The following is a 20914-nucleotide window of genomic DNA, read 5'->3' on the forward strand; positions in this document are numbered from 1 at the left end:
TTTTAGTGGGCAACCAAAAGCCAGTGTGCCAGAGAGTGCTGTACAAACAAAATGTCATCACTGTTAGATTAAAACCAATATAAAAATCAACACCTGAATGGTATGCACAGAGGTAAAAAGTTTTCACTGTTGTGGGTTATTCATCTAAGTTAGTGTGAGGGAAGAAGAAATATGTGAAGTGACGATCCAGAATTGTTCCTAAAAGCTTGGTAATGATCCAAGTTTGTGAGCCATCATATTACACATGTGCACAGAGGCAACAAACATTGGGCAAGTATAAAAAAAATGTCATTGTTTGAATTTGGCTGATATGTTAGATTTTATTGTAAAGATGTTGTTTACATAAAAGCTTGAGGAGGAATAGACTTGATAAAGCTTTAATGTTAATACCTAGATTTTAAGGTTTATAGCTAAGAAACCACACTTTTTTCTCCTTATGAAAATATGTTAAATATCTTTCTGTGTGTGCATTAAATGCCTCATATTTCAGGAAAATTCATTCCAATCATCAAAATTGTTGAGTTTGAGTTCTAATATATCATTAGAGCTATTAATATTTTTGTTACATCAAAATTACTAATAATTATTTTGAAATAGCTTACTATAAAACTTCTAAAAATTTTATATAGTAATTAATTATTAAACAGTATTTCTGAAGCATTTACATATGAAACTCCTGCATGGAACAGGAATACTTTAGTATTTAGGGAAAATTTGGCAGAATTTTGTGGTGAAATCCCTGAAGAAAACCTAGTATGATATATTAAGTAACTTTGAAAGTGACTAAATATATTCTGTTATAAGTTGATTTTGCTGGATGTAAAATGGTAACTGAGTAATTATACTTCCTGAGAACATGAATCAGCTATCTAGAATTGCCATCACTCCGTGGTTGTATATACAGTTAAATTAGGACACAGATAGTCTCATCTGTGACTATCAAGACATAATGCTGTTCTCACTTTCTATATAGTTGCATATCTAATTTTTCAGTCACGCTAAAGAAAGTTCTTGTGCATTCTTGTGTCAGTATTAAGTCTCAGCTGTGTACCTGAGTTCAGTGCTATGTTGTTTTGACTCATATCATCACCAGTAAAGCAGCATCTGCCAGTGGAATTTAGTCAATAAGCATTGATGACAGAAGGTCCAGAACAGAACCTGCCTTACTTTCCCAACCAGTCTTAACTCCTGTAACTCTGTCAATTAGGCTGGTTCTGCACTTGGAACTGAACCAATGCATCTGTTAATTATTCATACACAGAATCCAGCTAATTTTCAGCTATAATGGCTCTGGCTGCATAGAGAAAAAAAAATGATTTTTTTTTTTTGCCCCTGTAGTCTAATAAATTTGGGTTTCAATATGCAGAATGAATTGATCTGATATAAAAAAACAGTTGTTTTTTTTACCTGCATCAATTACTTTAATGACACATCTGACCTATGTCTATCTTGTTAATAACATGGAGTGAAAAGGGAAGAAAGAAAACTGATTAACAGAATACTGATTTCTAGATCTTTGACCCAATTTATATAACTGTTTATCAGAATGGTTTTTATTTTTATCATTAGATGTAAATGCTATTTTCTTTCCATGGTGTAAAAATATGTGCATTAAAAAAACTTGTAGAGGGGCATGCATATATACGCATATTTTTGTAAATGTTTATAGGATGCTAAAAAAGGCCCAAGAGAGGCCATGCAAAGAAACAGGGCAAGAACATCAGTGTGGTGGGAAAAATGATTTATCACACAGAGCTAGGGGTCTGCTTGAAGCCACAAGCTGCCAGCCAGAATTGCATTTGTGCTGCTTGTGTATTTATGGCACAAATTAAACATTCCTTTAAGGAGACTTTTGGTTATGTAAAGCCTTGTGTAAATGCTTGTGGAGAAAGGTGTTCCCAGGTTGTGGTGAGCTTTTTCATGATCTGGCCCTTTTGCTTGCTTTTCTGTGGGTATGAGAAGGTAGAGGGGCAGACACAGGTGGATGGATAGGGGCTCATTCTGAAGAGAAAGGAATCATTCGTCCCTTTTTCTTCATCTCTGGAAGAAGGAAGGTTCCGTGCACCGTATTTTGGAAAAGGGAGGCCTCGTGTGGTCAGGCGTGGGAACATCCCTGTCGGGCTGGAGGGTTCCCAGCCGCAGGCACTCCTTCCTTCAGCAGAACCAGGATATAAACATGGACATCGGGTGGTATTTATCAGGGAATCATAGAATGGCTTAGGGTTAAAGATCATAGACTTCCAGCACCCCTGCCATGGGCAAGGACACTTTCAACTAGACCAGGTTGTTCAGAGCCACTTCCAATCTGGCCTTAAAGTTTCTTGGGATGGAGAGTTCACAGCTTCTTTGGGCAACTTGTTCCAGTGCCTCACCACCCTCACAGCAAAGAATCTCATCCTAATAACTAATCTAAACCTACTTTCTTTCAGTTTGAAGCCACTCCCTCTTGTCCTGTCACTACATGTGCTTGTAAAAAGTCCCTCTTAGTCTTTCCTGTAGGCTCTCTTCGGGTACTGAAGGCCCCGATTTGGCAACCTGTAAGCCTTCTTTTTTCCAGGGTGAACAATCCTAATCCTTCTAGTGTTTCCTCATAGGAAAGGTGCTCCATCCCCCTAATCATCTCGTTCTCTGGACCTGCTCTAACTGGTCAGTATTCCTTTCTGTGTTTCATAGCAATATGGATGACTAGGTTAGGAAGAAGGATCACCTGTATATGATTGCAGGTGCTCTGTCTGAACAAGTCTGAAGGAAATACTGTTCTCACTGGTCCTTCTTTGTTTATTGTGTTATAAGATACATACATTTCCTTGCCTTTCTAGGCATTTAAACCAGGTTACAAAATGTAACTCAAATACAGAAGTCCATGTGTGATATTAAATTAATTAGCTGTACCAAGAGAAACAGAGTAGTGGTCTATATAGTAATTGACAAAATGACAGCATTTTGATTTAAAGACAAAATTAAGGGGAAAAAATAAAGCAAAACAGACACCTGAAAGAGTGCTTAGTTCGTGTAAATTTTAAAAAAGAGTTCCCAGTTCTTTCCCTTGAGTAAGATCTAGCTGTGAGGAACAGCTGTACAGCAGCCTAGGCAGGGACCTGTGAGAATATCCATATATTGGTGAGTCACAGGTTAAAGCCCTTGTGCATGAGAGGATGTTCCAGCACTCTTACCTTAGACATGTATCTTAAAGAGAAGTAAATCCAGCCATAAGACCATCAACTGCATTCTTGTTTTCAGTTCTAAGAATATTCTCCAACTTTTTGAAGACTAACAATTAAATTAAATTCCCCTAAATGTGGGATTTACCATCAGTAACACTGGTTGCCATCAGCTGGGATTTGTGAGAAGCCTCTCACCATACATGACCTAAAGAGATTATTTTGGCTTGTGACTCTAGCAGGGAGTGGTCTCTGAGGAAGGCATGGGTCTACCTTTGTGCCCACTTCCATGACCTGTACAGGACTGGAAGATGGCTTTTTTATTTTTTTCCTTTTTATTTATAAGATTTGTCCATTACCTTGTTTCAGTGACTTAAATCCATTCCCTGGCTTAACATTAGTAAAAATTTCCCTTATATGTTCTTGTTATTGGGATACAGCTCTCAACATATTAGGTTCAGGTCTTTAAGATACTAATCATGAGGTTCATCTGTTATATAGAAATGGCACATGAGACCGAATTATCAGGCCTATCTGAAGTAGTCACCTTTACTGGAAATTGAGCAGTCAGAATGAAGAGAACAATACTCTGCACTCTGTAATCTCACTGTGCTTTTTTACTATGCTAAAATTTGCCTGCTGTTGCTGATAATGTCTAATGTTACTCTCAGCAATCACATTTCTAAACTATCTCCAGCATAAGATACAGAGGAGGCATTTCCTGATGATGTAAGCCAGTGTTCGTTATCAAATGCTTTTCAGAAAGGACCTTGCTACACACAGGGAAAATTAAAAAAGCCCTACAAAACGGCTAGATTTTGTAATTTTGTCTAGAAAAAAACCAAACAACTTTATGTCTTGAGATTGAAAGAATACATCTGGAGGCACAGGAAGTTATTCAAAAGCTTTGTTCCTTCTTGCTATGACTCATTTTGCAATAAACTCATTTAGCCAGCAGGGTCCAATTCAGATGACTTATGGTAATTTTTTTTTTTTTTTTTTTTTTTTTTTTCTCCAGGCATGTGTTGCCGATGTCCCTGAAATTCATACTGGAAGCACTGGTTTAAAAAACAAACAAACAAAAAAAACCCCCCACCAAACAAAACCCAAATAATTATAAAAGGCTAAATCCTGCCATGTGACCTTTTCTACTTGCGCATCCATCTTCCTGCGCTTCCTTAGGGGATGCTGCAGACTGCTTTGCAGGCGGTCTCCCCTCCGGAAGGGCTGTCCGAGCACTGAGGGTGGGGGGCAGACGGCGCTGTCCCCCGCATCCCCTGGGCATCCCCTTCGGGTAATTTCCAAGAGCGGATCAGCGCGGGGCGGGCACGGCCGCCGCTCCGCGCCCGCGCTGCCTCCTGCCCCGCCCGGCGCCGCGGGCCGAGCCGGGCCGGGCCGGGCATGGCGCCGCTGGTGCTGTACCACTGGACGCAGTCCTTCTCCTCGCAGAAGGTGAGGGGTGGGCGGGGGCGCGGGGCCCCGGATCGCCGCCTCCCGCCGTGCCCACAGCCCCTGCGCGCCCGCGGCGACATCGGCGTGGGGCGTGGAGGGATGGGGATGGAGGATGGAGGAGGGCGGCCATGGGTGAGCCGAGGCGGGGCCGGGAGAGCCGCCGGGCGGGGATGCTGCCCCGGCGGGGATGCTGCCCCGGCGGGGATGCTGCCCCGCCGGGGATGCTGCCCCGCCGGGGATGCTGCCCCGCCGGGGATGCTGCCCCGCCGGGGATGCTGCCCCGCCGGGGATGCTGCCCCGCCGGGGATGCTGCCCCGCCGGGGATGCTGCCCGGGTGACCCCGGCGGTGCCGTTCCAGGTGCGGTTGGCAATAGCCGAGAAGGCGCTGAAGTGCGAGGAGCGCGATGTGAACCTGCCGCTGAGCGAGCACAACGAGCCGTGGTTCATGCGCTTGAGTTCCTCTGGAGAAGTACCCGTCCTGATCCATGGGGAAAACATCATTTGTGAGGCAACGCAGATTATTGATTACCTCGAAGCGACGTTTGTAGATGGTAATCGCACAGGCATTTCAGTATGTCGTTCTTCCCCTCACCCTGTCGGCTGCAGCAATGCTGGGGGCAGCTCTATGTCGCTGAAGGGGCTCTTCGTTCAGGGCAGAATAAAAGTAAACGGGCTCTCTTAATAGCTAACAGTTTGGGTTGAAAACGTGTTCCTCTAAAATGAGTGGAGGGCTTTCCAGCACCTTCATGAGTAAACCTTTATAAGTAAAACCTATAACTGTCCTCCTTAGCCCTTCAGGAAGGATGGAGAGGCAAGGAATGGGAGCAGCACCATGCTGCACTAACCCTGGCATGACACTGCCATGAAAAATACTGAGCAGAGCTGCATGACTGCCTTTGTCAAGGAGGTCCAGATTCTCTGTGAGATGAGAAGAAACATGCTTAATTTCAGAATAATCTTCTGTAGAACAATGGAAGTAGAATGAACAAAATTTTTTTGGAGCCAAAATGGAATGAAGAGGTAAAAAAGAAGGAAGAGAAGACTTGGAAGTGATCATGTGCAGGGTTTTGAATTTCTTTGTGCCTGTACTGTTAAAAAAAAAAAAAAAAACCAAAAAAACAAACACCAACAAAAAACCTGCCTCACTTTTTGAAGGAAATGCAGAATCGTATTTTGTATAGGTGTGAAGATGGCAGCATTTTGTATTTCAGGGATTTAGCACTGCAATTTTTTAGGCATGAAGAAAACTTCATTGTTGAGTGAACATAATTTGTGCTGTATTTTAGTCAAAAAAGTAGTTGGGGCCCAGGTAGATCAAGGGTAGGGTAAAACTGATGGATGTGCAGAAAACCTTCCAGACATGCTTTGTGTAGGATTCCTGTACTGTATTTTTTACGTCATTGCAGGAACAGAAACATTTCAGCCATAAAAATTTCCTGGGATCTCAGCTGTCCCCAACTGTGAGAGCATTATAGGGTTGTATGTCATGGTCACTCATTCCTAGATGTATGTAACAGAGCTGAGAGTGGTTTTCTGATTTGAAAGCCTCTTAAATACATGTTTGTGTGGATTGCTAGATAGGAATTGGAATTATAAAACATTTAAAAATTAACTACAAATAAACATTTCTCTGAGCTGCAATCACACCACTGAGTTATATACCTGGGAGCAAGTGAAGCTTTCTTACCTGTGGCTGTGTCACCTGTCCCAGCTGGACATGCCTGAATGAAATTTGGTCAATTATATGATTCTTCTTATCTTTATTTTTTACTTTGTTTTGCAGAGGAAGTACCAAGATTGATGCCAGAAGAAGGGAGCATGTATTATCCAAGGGTGCAACATTACAGGGAGCTTTTAGACTCCTTGCCTATGGATGCCTACACACACGGCTGCATCCTGCACCCTGAGTTAACAGTGGACTCCATGATTCCAGCCTATGCTACCAGCAGAATCCGTAGTATGTACTGGTGTAGCTCTGAATGTCCATGACTTACTAGGTTGCTGTATTACATTAATCTTCTTTCTTAAGTCCACCTTAAACACAAAATACTGAGCACAGTTTATGAATTTTAGTTGCAGTCTGTGATGATTTGTGCATATACTTTTTGTTTTACTTTTTTATTCTGTTGGGATTTGAAAATGGGAAAGAGGAAGTGTTATTTTTGAGGTGTCTATGGAGATAATTTTTGTACCATGGCTGCCTTTTAATTGATGTCTTTATGTTTCCTTCAATGTATCACAAAAGAACTAAGTAGTTCTAGGACAAGTATCAACTCCTGCCAGCACGACTGGATGATGATTCCCTGTTTACTATTACATTCTGAGATCTCTGAAATTTTTTTGTCAGCGTCAGTGGTTTATATAGCATTGATTTTTTATTTTTTTTTTGCATGGTGTTTTAGAATGCTCTGTAGAACAAAGCCAAATACTGCAGTATCTTTGAAATGTAATACATCTATACTATTAGTAAATCCATGATATCATAAACGGTGCTATTGTTAGCTTATGAAATCAAATTTCCAACAAAATGTCTTATACTCCTCCTTAAAATTTCTGGTAAGTCAGTTCTCTTACTAGCCACACTGTTATGTTGTCAGAAGTGAAGGCAGGCAGCTAATTTTCCGTATAGTTGCATGATTGATGTTACTTAAGTAACACAGAATCATAGGGTCATAAAATTATAAGATCATAGAATGGCCTAGGTTGGAAGGGACCTTAAGGATCATGCAGTTTCAATGTCCCTGATCTAGGCAGGGACACCTTCTACTAGACCAGGCTGTTCCGAGCCCCGTGCATCCTGGCCTTGGACACTTCTAGCGATAGGGAGTCCAGAATCTCTGGGCAATCTTTTTCAGTCCCTCACCACCCTCAAAGAAAATAATTTTTTCTTCATATCTAATCTAAATGTATCTCTGTTTTAAACCCTCTGCCCCTTGTCCAAGAACATGAATTATTCTCTTACATCAGTGCATTGTCTGGTTTTGTGGTTTTGATTTGGTTTTTTTCCTAAATGTGGATGCTAACTGTTTTTTGAACAGTTGTGCTTTACCCATAGGCATTGTGATAGTTTTTCTGTTTTCACATGGTAATAATCAGTGGTTTTATTACAGTTCACTTCACAACATTGTCTTCTGCTTTTCTTTCTGTATATGTTCTTCCGCTCTAGCTTCTAGTTTAAATAAATTGTTCTCAGTTTGCACATGTTCATACTGGCAGAGCTAAAATTATTACTCATCTAAATTGGGATGGATTCTTATATTTTCATGCTTAAAGCATAGCGTACATTTTTTGATTTGAAGCAGTTTTTGAAATGGATGGGTTTTTTTGTGGATGTTTCTTAAAAATTTCTTTGCATGTTCAAACTTCTCCTGGTTGGAGATGGTTTCATTTTCAGCTTGAAACACCATTTTTTTCCAGACTGCTAGATATAATAAGGCATGAGCCAGTTGTGTATTATGTTTATGCATACCAAATCCAAGTAAGTAATTAATTGCATACATAAAATTTTAGTTGTATGAGTACATTGTTCAAATTCTTCATACACTATATTGAAGGATGGCTTTCACAGTCATGTTGAAATGAATATATAAAAAAGTGAGTTTGTTATTCTCTAGAAGGAATTTTTATCCATTTAATTTATCAGACTTAATTGTAACTAAATTTATTATCAAATACAAGTGAGAGGTGATTCATGCTCTATAATTATTCTTTTGTTTTCATTTTATGATTAGAAATACTTTTTTTTAGAAGATTTATAAACCACTGTCTTTTGGTATTCTAGGTTTATAAGTATGGCATTTTCAAGCAAAGCCCCATTTTAAGGAAAAGACTATACACACATAGTAGAAATCAGTACAATTAACTTAAACTTTTCACATCATTCCTTCTTTAAATCATGTAATGAATGTTCTTCTAGGACATGCACACAATTCATTAAGAACATTTCCAAAAGGATCACAGACTGGCATCAGATTTTAGCTGAATGAAAACACCTTGGCTCCCTATTCAGTGGCATTTAGGATTTTGCTGTGAAATTATGCCTATGATCTACAGTGACAAGAAATCTCAGTGTGGGCCTACCAGCACTGTCACATTGCAAACTGATGAGGTGAAGGTGTGGTGGGTCAATTTAAAAGCATTCACATTTTCCAAAATGTATTTAAATCCTAGCTTGGTGCAGATGCTGTATTGAAGCAGCACTTCCAATTTTCTTGGTATGATATTTTACACAGGCGATCAATCAGTTCCTGTGGATTGCATTATGAGTATATTTGGATATCTAATATTTGTCATTCTTTTTTGTGTTTGCTTTGTGTTTTTTTATTTTTTAAAATCTTTTTTAATTAGGCCAAATAAGTAACACAGAATCAGAATTGAAGAAACTTGCAGAAGAAAATCCAGACCTTCAAGATGCCTATATAGCAAAACAGAAGCGCCTTAAGGTATTAAACCCCTTTGTATGGACCCCTTTATTATGAGCTTGTTAGTGTTAGATTTTTTGGTCACAATATAAACATTTGTTTCACTTGTCATTATCAGTAATGTCATGCAGTGGTTTAACCCTTCAAGGCATGAAACAGTCTGTCTTCAGATCAGCTACACACTACAAGTGTGTGCTGAAGTACTGGACTGGTCCCACTGACTTAAAAGGTAAATACACATCAGTGCTGGTGTCGGGCTGTTGAGCACCCTGCAGAGGTAGGCAAACCTTAATATCTAGCATCTCTCAAGTTTTCTTCTGTTTTCTGAACTGTCGCCAGTATCCATGTAGTATCCATCTGACTATGTAGAGAAAATAATCACATTTTATGAACAAACACAGTAGTATCCTATAAGCTTCTCTGATAAAAGCATAAACTCTGTATGATGATTAAAACACTAACCTGTATGTCTATTTAGTCTAAACTGCTGGATCACGACAATATAAAATACCTAAAGAAAATACTGGATGAACTGGAAAAAGTTTTGGATCAGGTTGAGACTGAATTGCAGCGGCGAAATGAGGAAACGCCAGGTAAGTAATCTTTCTTGCTAAATCCTGTTAATATTTCTGTTTGAGGATACTGAGTAAACTTGTTGACAGCACCATCATAAAGCAATTTTTAATGCATTGGATTTGATACTTTTAGTATATAGTGATCTATAATTCACAGAAGGGATCAATACAGTTTTAAATACTAGCTTAATTTAACTGTTCCAGTCAGAGAGTTCTCATTGTTTCAGCAAAATGAGTGTAATTAGCTACACAATTTTTTAGTATTTTAATCAACAAAATCAGAAAAAAAAAACACTACAGATTGCTGATTAGGTTTTTGGTAATAGATGTAGGCTTCAGCTCACTATAATGATCACAACCTTAATGTTTAATACAGATTTATTATAATCTTGTGCAGCTACTCTGCTGATACTTGTGGTATATGCAGAATAAGCAATCTGAATAATTGCTCTAATCATTAAGCAAATCTTTTCCCTCAACCTCTTGGAAAGCGGTCCTGTTACCTGCCTTCACCCAAATGAAAGTCAAATTTTTCAGAATCACAGAATCATCAATGTTGAAAGAGACTTTCAAGATTATCTAGTCTGACTGTCAACCCAGCACCATCATAAACACACCTAAACCATATCCTGCTGTCTGCTGCCCTGGGCAACATATTCCAATGTCTGACCACTTTTTCAGTAAAAAATATTTCCAATATCTAATTGGAGCCTCATCTGGTGTAAGTTAGGGCCATTTCCTCTCATCCTGGACTGGCCCAAATACTGAGCCCTGGGGAACCCCACTAGTGACCAGCCACCAACTGCATATAACTCCATTCACCACCACTCCCTGGGCCTGGACATCCAACCAGTTTTTCACTTAATGAAGAATGTACCCACCCAGCCAGTTTACCCAGGAGAATGCTCTGGGAGACAGGTCAAAAGTTTACAGATGTCTAGATAATATCCACAGTCTTTCCCTCATCCAGTAAGCATGTCACTGGTTGTGGAAGAAATTCAGGTTGGCCAAACAAGACCTGCCTTTGTAAACTCATTCTGGCTGGGCCTGTTCCCCTGGTTATCCTGCAAATGCCAGGTAGTAACACTCAGGACAATCTGCTCCATGACATTTCCCAGTACCAAGGTCAGGATGACAGGTCTGTAGTTTCCTGGATCCTCCTTCTGACCCTTCTTGTAGATGGGTATTACAATTGCTAAGTTCCAGGCAACAGAGACTTCAGGTTAACCAGGATTGCTGGTAAATAATTGAAATAACTGGCAAAGTTTTGGCAGCTCCCTTCTTACTCTTGGGCACATCCCATCTTTACCCATAGGCTTGTGGGTGTCTAAGTGGCATAACAGGTCACTAACCATTTTCTCCAAGGTTGTAGGGGCTTCACTCAGCTCCCTATCACCAACTTCCATCTCTGAGAGCTGGATATCCTGAGAACCACAGGTTTTGGTGTTAAAGACTGAGGCAAAGAAGGTATTAAGTGCATCAGGCTTTTCCTCATCCCCCACTATGTTTTCCCTTTCATCCAGCAAAGGGTTGACACTCCTTAGCCCTCCTTTTGCTGCCAGTGTATTTACTAAAACTGTTTTTGTTGTCTTTAATTGCAGTGCCCAAATTAAATTCAAGTCTTGCTTTCTTTCTAATTTTCTTCTGCACAACCTCATGACATCCATCCTTGTAGTACGCCACTCCAGCCAGAGGTGAGACAAAGTCCTTTTTACCCTGAATTCCAACCTAAATTCCCTGTTTCACCAGGCTGGTCTTTTTCCCTGACAGCATATGAGGACAACTTGTTGCTGTACTTTTAAGAATTCCTCCTTAAATCTTGCCTGTCCTTCCTGTACTACTTTGTCTTTCAGGACTGTGTCCTGACTCAGGGCAAATTTGGGCAAGAATACTCAAAGGGGTTCCTCTAGGAAGCAGATTCAATCAGCCCCTCCCCACAACTGGTTTGAGAAAAATACCTCTTTGGAGAAAAGTGGAAAAAAACGTTTGTTAAACAAGAAAACCTAAACAATGTTAAACAATAAAACTTCTTGCTGCAGAGAGACAGACTCAGAAAGTTCCCTCCCCAGGCTGCAGCTCAGCTCACTCAGTCTCTTATCGTCAGTGCCTCCAGTGCTGGAAATGCCACAGCCCAGGCCTGGCCTGCTGGGCCACAGGTGTGAGCTGCCAGAGCTCTTCTGGGTGTTCACAGAATCACAGAATCACAGAATAATGAGGTTGGAAGACACCTCTAAGATCATCAAGTCCAACCTATGCCCTAATACCTCAACCAGACTATGGATCAGGTGCCATGTCCAGTCTTTTTTTTAAAAACATCCAGAGATGGTGATTCTACCACCTCCATGGGAAGACAATTCCAGTACTTTATTATTCTTTTGGTGAAAATTATTTTCCTAATATCCAACCTGTACCTTCCCTGATGCAGCTTGAGACTGTGTCCTCTTGTTCTGTCAGTTGCTGCCCGGTGGAAGAGGTCAACCCCCACCTGTCTACAGCCTCCCTTCAGGAAGCTGTAAGAGCAATAAGGTCACCTCTAAGCCTCCTCCACTCCAGGGTAAACAACCCCAGCTCCTTCAAACGTTCCTCACAGGGCTTGTGCTCCAAGTCCTTCACCAGCATTGGTGCCCTCCTCTGGATGCGTTCAAGCATCTCAATATCCTTCTTAAGCTGAGGGGCCCAGAGCTGGACACAGCACTCAAGATGTGGCCTCACCAGCACCGAGTACAGGGGAAGGGTGACCTTCCTGCTCCTGATGGCCACACAATTCCTCATGCAGGCCAGTATGCCACTGGTCTTCTTGGCCACTGAGGCACATTGCTGGCTTATATCCAACCGGCTGTCAACCAGCACCCCCAGGTCCCTTTCTGCCTGGGCACTGTCAAGGGACTAAGCTCCCAGCTTAGTGTCAAATTTACTAATGAAGGACTCAATGCCCTCATCCATGTCATCTCTAAAAATTTTAAATAGAACTGGTCCCAGCACAGACCCCTGAGGGGCACCACTGGTGGCTGGCCCCATCTGGATGCAGCACCGTTCACCACCATTCTCTGGGCCCGGCCAACCAGCCAGTTCTGAACCCAGCGAAGAGTGCTCCTGTCCAAGGCGTGGGCTGCCAGCTTCTTCAGGAGTGTGCTGTGGGAGACAGTATCAAAGGTCTTGCTGGAGCCCAAATAGACACATCCACAGCCTTTCCTGCATCCACCAGATGGGTCACCTGGTCATAGAAGGAGACCAGGTTGGTCAGACATGACCTACCCTTCATAAACCCATGCTGGCTGGGTCTGATACCCTGGCCATCCTGTAAGTGCTGTGTGATAGCACTCAGTATGAGCAGCTTCATTATCTTACCTGGTACTGAGGTCAGGCTAACCGGCCTGTAATTACCAGGATCCTCCTTCATACCTTTTTTATAAACAGATGTCACATTGGCCAATTTCCAATCATCTGGAACCTCATCAGTGATCCATGACTCTTGATAAATGATGGAGAGCGTCTTCGTAAACTCATCTGCCAGCTCCCTCATCACCCTAGAGTCATCAGTCCAGAGCAGGTTTGAGCAGGTCTGAAGAAAAGGAAAAGCCACAGTCCAGGGAACTTTGCTTCTAGTTAGTTCCTTGAGGGAACTAACTAGAAAAGCAAAGGCAAGCTCTGTCTCACTGTCTGTCTGTCTGCAGACAACAGAAGGAGCAGAAATGAGGAGTGAGTGCAGTTTCTGAAAACAAACTCCGCGCTTCTTCTCCCCCCTCTTCACTTCTGGAACAAGTCTTAAAGGTACAAAACTTATTATTCAGCATAAACAGAACAGACAATTGGGGATAAAAGTATCATACAATCAACCCAGGACAACTGACTCCCACATCCAAAGTCTGCCTGGCAGACGTCCAAGGTGACAGTTCTGCTGGTGCCTTTCCTTACTTCACCCAGAACTGAAAACTCCATAATTTCATGGTTGCTATGCCCAAGATGGGCACTGACCACCACATCACCCATGAGTCCTCCAGTTGTGAGTAAGTTTTCTTCCACACACTCCAGAAATCTCCTAGACTGCTCCTCTCCACTGTGTTGTATTTTCAGCAGGCATCTGGCAAGCTGAAATTCCCCACAAGTACAAGGGCTGGAAACTGAGAGACTTCTGCCAGTCTCCTGTAGAGTGCATTGTGGCAAGCACCTTTCTCTCCTTCTCAGGATTTTTCATAGAAGTGCACAGAGAGAAATGAAAACAAAAACAATTTCCATTTCTGCTCCTTGTTTTTCCAATGGGGAATGTGTTTGGAGAATTGTTTACCTGGAGTGAGTGCTTGATTGGATTCTGGTGAGGATTGTTTGAGCCTGATGGCCAATCCAATCCACCTGTGTCTGGACTCTTGCGAGAGGGTCACGAGTTGTGTTAGAGTTAGAGAAAATAGTATGTAGTTTTAGTATCTTCCTTTTTATATAGTATATTAACGTATTTTAGCATAGTTGTAATAAATCACTCAGCCTTCTGAATTGGGTCAGACATCGTCATTTCTTCCCATTGGGTTTGCCTGCATTTACAATAATGCATCCTCTGCTTCTTTGTGGTGGCTAGCAGGTCTGTAACACACTCTTACAAGGACATCTGCAATGCTGACCTTCCCCCTGATCTATACCCACAGGCACTTAACCATGTCAGCATCCTAAATTCTGTTTAAATGGGATTAGCCTTCTGCTTATTCACAGTGTGTTCAGCTCCCAGTGGTGCTAATAGGAGTCCTTCCCCTGACTTCACTCGGAACTGCATGAAGCATCAGTCAATATCAACTGCATCTGCTCAAATCAATAACTTTTTGCATTTAGTTCTATAAATAGCTGTTGTAAGAATTGCTGGTTACTATCACAACTGTAGGTTTGAACCAGCAGTTGAAAATCTAGATTAAGTTTTCTACTGACTCAACAGTGAAAGAATCACAGAAAATATTTTAACTCGTAAAGGATGGAAGGATTTTGTTCAGCAAACTATGTCTGCCACCATTTCCAGCAACCCCTTTCATTTCTCTGCTAAGTAGCCTTTCCAAGGAGTCAGCTGATAGTATTGATGAGCTTATGAAAGCTTCTTGGATCACAGGATTTTGTGAAACATGGGACTATTGCTTCTTGGAATTTTGTCTGAGGTATTACTACTTTGGAGGTTTGTGATCTGTACTTCTTCAGGTCCTGGTAAAACTAAGAGCTTCTGCTTCTCTTGCAGTTGCTTGAATCCCTCAACTACTATTACTGCCACTGCAGGCATCTTTCTTTCATGCAGGATAGATTCTTAGGTCTTTTCCATCATCTTATTTAATGCACTGGATGAATTCCCAGGTATGCTTTCAGCAACCTAGGATAAACTCCTTTTCTACAGAAGTCTTTCTTCCAGACCTACATAACCAGTTAAAATGGACTGGTACCAGCTTTGTGCCAAACTGTTGCTTTTCTCTGGTGGAAAATGTGTTGGAAAGGAGATTGCAAAATTGTTTCCAGAGAGGTGCTGCTGAGTGTTAGTGCCAGCATTTTTCCATGCATGCTGTGTGGGATGAACTGCTGAAGTTACAAATGAGATGAGAACAGCATAGTCCTCCCTATTCGAGATCTAGGCTAGAGCAGGGTACTTATGCTGGCAACTATGGTAGCTATACTGGCTGTCAAGTTTCATATCCTGGGTTTCAAGAGCTCTTGGTATAGTCATTACATGTCAGCGCTTTGGTGGTGGTTCAGATTGCTGACAGTGACTTGTGGCACTGTCTGGCAGTGCCTGCTCTGAGCCATCCCAGGAAGACTGACCTCTTTCCTTTGACTGGGGAGGGTACCTGGGGTCTCCATCTGTGCTCCTGACTAGCGGTGAGCTGTGTGAATATTTGTCCTTTCTCAAACATCTCAGTATAAAACCCCCATAACTTGGGGTCTAAGAGACACAAAAGAGACACAGGGCGACAAATTCTGTCATCTCAATGGGTTGATGTGTTTGGTGCAAGTCAGTCGTTTGATTCATTTCATTTTGGCTTGAAAGCCTCCAAAAAGTTAGCTGGAGTTAGTTCCTGAGTGAATGCCACAGAGCTGAGTGACGCAGGCAAGATGATAAATTCTTCAGACAAGTGGTAGCTTTTCAGTAAAAGCTAAACTGCCTTCCTCCTTTCCAATCCTGTCTAATTTAATCCAGATTTGAGAAATCTAGTTGAGGAAAATAAGTGTTTACTGTGGGTTTTAATTTATGAACCTGGAATGGGGATCTTTTTTTCCTTAACAAATGTAGGCCGGGCTGCTGAGCCTAAGACTTTACAAGATTGTACAAAGAATGGACAGGGATTAGGAAAATGTTTATTGATTAAAGTCATATTTTAGCTGAAGCGCTGTTGCTCTTTATTAGATGGTACTTTGAAGTAGCACTGAACTAAATGTGCTTATTAGTATGCTTTATGTTTTATCTCTGCTTAGAAGATGGAAATCAGCCTTGGCTCTGTGGTGATTTCTTCAGTCTGGCAGATGTGTCACTTGCTGTCACATTACATCGCCTGAAGTTTCTGGGATTAGCAAGAAGAAACTGGGGAAATGGAAAGCGACCCAACTTGGAAGCTTATTATGAGCGTGTTGTGAAGAGAAAAGCATTTTACAAAGTTTTGGGACACGTCAACAATATATTAATCTCAGCTGTCCTGCCAACAGCATTCCGTGTGGCCAAGAAAAGGGCTCCCAGGGTTCTTGGCACCACCCTGCTGGTCAGCATGCTGGCAGGGGTGGGCTATCTTGCTTTCCTGTGTCTTCGGAAGAGATTTGCCAACATGGTGCTATCGATTAGAACCAGGCAAAATTATTTTTAGACCTTGTCTGTCCCTGGTGGTGAGTGGAGGGCATCTCTGCCCCCCAGGAAAATATCTTCAATAAAATATAAGCATAGAAGAACGATTATGTCTGTGAATTAGAACATTGCCACAGAGTAATCATCTCCTGCTGATGTTTAATTGGGTTGGCGATGCTGAGATATTTTTCAAAAATATGAGTTGGGAGGATGACAAAGGAAAGAAGAGATGTACTTTTCAGCCAAGGGCCTATAACTGTGACAGTGCTTCATTTAAGTGGTTATTGTCTCCTTTGCCCAGTAGCTGACCTAATTAAAATGCTTTTATTGAATAGATATGCAGCAATGTGACAGCTTTTCACTGTAGATGAAATGCATTATTGTGCAGAAACCAGCATTGTTAAAATACTGAAAATTGCTCTTACTTTAAATACTCAGAGTAAGATTTAATTAGAACATTGTGCCTGTTGTGTACAAGAGCAACTTTCTCTGTACTGATTATTGTCTGTTGATTTGCAGTTGGACCTTTAGGAACATGTTAAAAAGTAATCTTGTGAAGCCACTTCTGTAAGCGTATGTTCATGCATCAGTACAGGAAAAAACCTGAAACAGGTAAGAACATCAGTGATTTAAGTACCACACAAGTGAAATTCTCCAGAGGCATCACTGGACAACAGTTACTAGAATTTTGCTGAAATACAAATAGGAGCAAAACACCTGAAACCTGTCTTTTGAAAGACTTCCAGACTCAGCCTCAAACTCTGGCAGAATCAAATCAAACTATCTTGGTGCACATTTGCTGCTTTCTTTGGGTTTCTTTGATACAGTTGCCTCCGTGTGAGTGTCCTGTGTACCCTTTCGTGTTTCACTCTGAGCACTGGCTATTTTTGCACACTTCTTGGCAACATTAGCAATTGCACGTGTCTCTATTAAATGCTTGTCCACAACGTGCCACAGCCAACTAGAAAACATATGCAGAGCAATGCCTTTTTGTATAAGTAATTAAAAATAGTTCACTATCTATCAGTCTGGTTAGGTAGCCTAGATTTAAGGTAAAGCTGTAATTTAGTAATCCTTTTACTTATGGATAGGGGTCATGTTGATGATAAGTGAAAAACACAGAAAGTTTGGAAACAATTTGTACTGCTGATTTTTTGCAAAACTGCCCTCTTGTAGCGTGCAGGAAAGGTGTAGAAAAACAATTTGATTACTTCCTATTACTCAGCAGATGTTGTGAATTTTATTAGTTTTGAAATGATCTTCCATTTCAACAAGAAATGTACATTTACCTGAAAGAAGACTTTGAATCATTTTGCAGCAAAAAAAGCATTTGGAAGGGCTGAAAATTCTCATGACAGTTTAGTAAGACTTTTGTATGCTTGATGAATGTTTGAAAGCCTCAGAGTTTTGTTTACAAGTTGTACATAGATGCAACAAACAAAGCATATCTTTAAGTGTTTGCCTATCAACAATCAGTGCTAACAGACCTAAGTACATTTTGGTCCAGTGCTGGTGTCTGTGGTCTCCCTGCAGAATTGCATTTAGGTGTGAAGGAGATCATCTCAAGTTTGCTGGAAAGAACTTAGGCAGTTTCTGTCTGGGCAGTCTCACCTTCTAATGCATATCAATATGGATAAAATTACTGGATACTTCTGCTTATTATTTAATATTGTGCTAGTTGTCCAGCAAAAGTAGACCTAAATCTCATTACTCCTTCCCAGTAATAAGAAACATTTTACCTTGGAAACAATGCACTTTTTTATTTGTAAAAAAGACAGTTTTATATAATTCTATTTCATGATCCAGTGGTTCTCAAGAACTTGTTGAATTAAATGTCTCTATGTGGAAAAGCTTTATTATCTCTAGAGTGGGTTTAATCCAACAATACTATTAATGTACTGGCAGCTTTAACTGAGTTTGTGTGTTGCATTTACTTGTAGCTATCAAATTCCACTAAGTAAATAAACACAGAGTAAGACCTGTAACTTAATTCCTCCCTGGCATGCATTTCTGTCAGACCACCTGTAAAATGTTATTTTGTCAAGTCATAGTAAATTTAAATATATATGACTTAGCCTTCTTTAGAGTGAAGTGACCACCAGATGTCAGTGGTCCTCCAGGACTCTGCTCTGGCAGGCCTCTCTGGCATTCAGGAAAACTCTACTTTTCACAGAGAAAAAGTTCGTCATCTCAGCATAAGAGGGTTGTGAGCACCCTCATCGCATTAGCAGTCTCTCCAGAGCTCTGGAAACAACTGAGTGGTTCTACCACAGGTTTGTTCTCTGACACCTGCCACTTAGACTTGTGTAATTTCTATACTGGGTAGATGAGAGGCCAAAGTTAAAATAAAAAAAATTTCACATGAAAATGAATGTTACTGAATAGCAATTAAACTTGTCATCTGCAAGAATGAGCATGGATAAAGCCTTTACTGCATAAAAGTTTGGATTCCTGGTTTGATTAATGTCTGTTAGTTCAGCTGTTTGGTATCCTACTTATTTTCACTGCCCTGAAGTACTCTGTTCATTGATTTCTGTACAGGTGGCAGCAAAAGGCTTATCCATGATTAAATTCCTCAAAATAGGATGAGATTTAGAAGCACACATGCTTAATTTGTTTCTTTGTGCAGGATAGCTTTTGTGCTTGTGAAGTTTCTTTTCAACTTGGCTTATTTTCTTTCTGGTAGCTCTCTATACTATTTTGATTGGGTACTGAAGCAATCTTCTAGTTTTTGTTTGCTATTTACTCTCATATCATGCATCAGATATATTTAATATCTTTATATGGGACCCACACAATAGACTACTTTCTAGTCTGGTTTATATGTTCTATGTCAGTGAAACAAAGCACATTTGAGAATTACACAGTATTGTTGTAAGGACTCTGATGCTATTCAAGGAGAGAAGCCCTGGAACACTTTTAAAATAAATTTTAAAATTGCCTTGCATGTATATGGAAACAGCAGTAACAATGATGTTTTCTTTGGTTGTCTGTCTGAGCTCTATATGTATGAAATCCAACAGAAGCTATTTGATAAAGTAAAAAAATATAAGTAAAAAATAACGAGGGCAAGCAGGTTTTTTACTTTCTATTAATCCATTAAAAGAATTCCAACCCCACCTTGCTTCTGAGTGTGTTTCTGATTCATTGTTGTGCTGCAGCAGCTGGGGCTCCTTTCTGTAAGGTGCATGACAAGCACATAATCTGTGTTCACACTGATGTTGTCCTTGGTGAGACTAAATGTGTATTAGTCTGGCCATAAACTAAGACACCTCCCGCCCCTTTGTTTTCTTGCACTGTAGGAGTCTGTGTTGGGCCTCCTTCCTTGTTAAGCAGAGGAATAAATAATAGTACATGAGGCTTGCGTGCATCGCCTCTCAGTATCTTGAACGTCAGGGAAGCTGCTAGGATAAGTAGACAGCTGGTAGGATTTGAGTTTCAGGAGATTATGACACCTGTAGTCTGTGCACCAACTTTGAAGTAACCTTATGATTTAGCATTAATCAGGAGTGTGCACAGAGCTCTTGCAGTGGAAAGCTCATGTCTAAACATACAAGAGGCAAGAGTGAATACAAAGGTAAGTACAGTAAGTATAAATTCCTTGTCCAGATTCATAAAGCCATATGTCCACTTTTGCATGTCACATTTTTAAAGGCATTTTGTACTTAAGTCTGAATTTTATAGGAGCAAGGAGCTACTAAGACTTAGAGAGCAGACTGGCATGCCCTAATGCATGAGGATTAGAGAGAGCAGCAGATGGAAAGTAGGTGAAAAGTAGTGGTCTAGCTAGCTGGAACACACTGTACTCTGCAATATGGTGTATGACAGATTATTGTTTGCTGAGGCCTTCTTGTTATCTCTCTGTTTAGCCAGTGTTAGACAGAGGTGTAAGGTTGTGCTTAGGCAATTTATAAGATGTACTGAGGAAGTCAAAAGCATGTAGAAAAATCCCAAAGAAAACATGTTGTTGCCTTTTTCTTTATAAAGAAGTTTTAGTTTTGGTGCAGTACCAAGTCATAAAGTCAAGCACTCAAAACTCAGGAAATTCCAGAAGCCAGAGTTCTTACAACTCTCTGTTAACTCACTCATACAATACTTCAATAGCCTTTTTATTTCTGTTTTCCTTTCCAAGTTACAATCATGATACTTAATTTAATGTGAAGTTAAAAATGTTGCACCATAAAATAGTTAGGCTATGGATAAGCTTAGTGAGGTGGGAAGAATCTGTTGGAATTTGCAGAGCTGAAGGTCTAACTCTTTCTGTGCTTTACATCAGCATTAGTATTTACTACAGTTTTAAACATAAATAATTATATAAAAGTGTATTGTGTAAACTAACACTTAATAGCATAAATCAGTATGAATCTACTTGATAAATATATATAGATATTCTATATACATATACACTACAGTATCCTTATTTATCCCTTTCATATTTCATTTGCTAAAAACAGCTATTTGACAGTTATGTATTTTGCTGTATTACTCGCCTTTATAAAATAAATTTGCATT

At 40.6% G+C, this 20914-nt stretch overlaps 1 protein-coding gene across 3 annotated transcripts; it reads left to right on the forward strand.

Annotated features, from left to right (window-relative positions):
* The first annotated feature begins 4206 nt into the window (after positions 1-4206).
* On the forward strand, positions 4207-19521 carry GDAP1 (ganglioside induced differentiation associated protein 1). Of its 3 annotated transcripts, none has more exons than XM_021530588.4 (6): positions 4207-4455; positions 4972-5164; positions 6397-6570; positions 8961-9055; positions 9513-9627; positions 16042-19521. In XM_021530588.4, exons 2-6 carry the CDS (start codon positions 5059-5061, stop codon positions 16422-16424), a joined length of 873 nt encoding a protein of 290 aa, XP_021386263.3. In that variant the 5' UTR covers positions 4207-4455; positions 4972-5058; the 3' UTR covers positions 16425-19521. The 3 variants fall into 3 exon arrangements, with proteins under 3 accessions (XP_021386263.3, XP_021386262.3, XP_085428384.1); XM_021530587.4 differs by lacking the exon at positions 4207-4455 and adding an exon at positions 4463-4613; XM_085572258.1 differs by lacking the exon at positions 4207-4455 and adding an exon at positions 4697-4745.
* The last annotated feature ends 1393 nt before the right edge of the window (positions 19522-20914 follow it).

This window comes from Lonchura striata, chromosome 2 (assembly GCF_050655825.1).
Source record: "Lonchura striata isolate lonStrDom1 chromosome 2, ASM5065582v1, whole genome shotgun sequence".
Classification (NCBI taxonomy): Eukaryota; Metazoa; Chordata; class Aves; order Passeriformes; family Estrildidae; genus Lonchura; species Lonchura striata.